This window comes from Armigeres subalbatus, chromosome 3 (genome assembly GCF_024139115.2).
Source record: "Armigeres subalbatus isolate Guangzhou_Male chromosome 3, GZ_Asu_2, whole genome shotgun sequence".
Lineage (NCBI taxonomy): Eukaryota > Metazoa > Arthropoda > Insecta > Diptera > Culicidae > Armigeres > Armigeres subalbatus.
In genome coordinates this window covers 269,136,804-269,138,068 of record NC_085141.1, presented here as the reverse complement: position 1 = coordinate 269,138,068, position 1,265 = coordinate 269,136,804, and the positions used below count along the sequence as shown (strand labels likewise).

Below are 1,265 nucleotides of genomic sequence, written 5' to 3'. Positions count from 1 at the left end.
TCCAAGCTCTCAAATCTGAAAATTTCGTGATCAAGGCGAAAACTGTTTACATTTGTGAAAACGATTCGAACTAAATTTACGTTTACTTAGCACAAAACTCGCACTTCGCGTTCAATTCCGTTTCGGCTCCAGCCACCACAATGGACCGCAGCCGGAGACTATCGAGTGAAAGTTCCACCGAGCCCGTCGCCCCAATAAATTTTGCCACCGATAAGTATCCATTTTGCATCGTTTGGACACCGATTCCGGTGCTGACATGGTTCTTCCCGTTCATTGGCCATATGGGCATCGCCATGTCCAGCGGTGTGATACGGGACTTTGCAGGGCCGTACTTTGTGTCCGAGGACAACATGGGTTTCGGCCGGCCGACCAGGTATCTCCAGCTGGATCCAGGTTTCGTAGACGGTGGCACTGTGGAATGGGACGAGTGCGTCTCGAAGGCCTCCGTGGTCTACGGAACGCGGATGCATAATTTGTTCTGCGATAATTGCCACTCGCACGTCGGAATGGCTCTCTCGTTGATGAAGTACAAGCAGTACACGAACTGGAATATGGTGGTGCTGGCGTTCTGGATGTTCTTTGTCGGGAAGTATGTTGGGATCAAGGGTATCTTAAAGACGTGGACTCCGTTTTTGGTGGTGCTGGTCACTTGTACATTAGTGGCGGTCTACTTGAAGTAAATCCGAGGCTACAACATTCAACAGATTGCGCATCATCAAATTGTGTTGCGATATCTTGAAGTTCCGAGACGGTTAACTTATTCTTTATATAACTGAATGTGAGATATGACTATATGTATTTATTTTAATTTATGTACTGATAATTGAGACATTTTACCAAAATAAAATATATCAATATAAATGATGAAATATGCGTCAAACTGATTTCAAACTTTTATCACAATATCGTAGGAGTAAGAAAATGACAGAAAAGCATGTCTTCCACCACTTGGTTTGCTAGTTTTTTTTTTCAAAATCAAGGTTGAACCCTACTGTACAACGGCTGTCCTGTACTTAACGAGTCCTAGAAGTGTTGGATAGGTTGGATAAATTACAAGAAAATAGGGTAGACAGGAGAAGGATAGATAAAGAAAATTTCGAGCACTTAGGATCTGACGAAGTTGAAACGTTCATAGAAAAACATGCAGTGCCCATTTGGGAACATTTTCTAATGCATCACGTTGTAGAATGATTCTGGGTTCTCACAAAAATGTTGCTGAGACCATTGTATGTTACTTATTTCACGCAAAAGTGGTCCTAATTTCG

The 1,265-nt window shown here is 42.8% G+C and overlaps 1 protein-coding gene across 1 annotated transcript; it reads left to right on the top strand.

The window, feature by feature from the left end:
- LOC134219631 (transmembrane protein 222) lies at nt 1-869 on the top strand. The gene has a single exon (XM_062698419.1). It carries the CDS (start codon nt 141-143, stop codon nt 678-680), a length of 540 nt encoding a protein of 179 aa, XP_062554403.1. The 5' UTR covers nt 1-140; the 3' UTR covers nt 681-869.
- Nucleotides 870-1,265: the final 396 nt, after the last annotated feature.

Bases quoted from the DNA above. Each gene is read 5' to 3' on its own strand.
- LOC134219631 (XM_062698419.1), top strand. From the start codon at position 141: ATGGACCGCAGCCGGAGACTATCGAGTGAAAGTTCCACCGAGCCCGTC.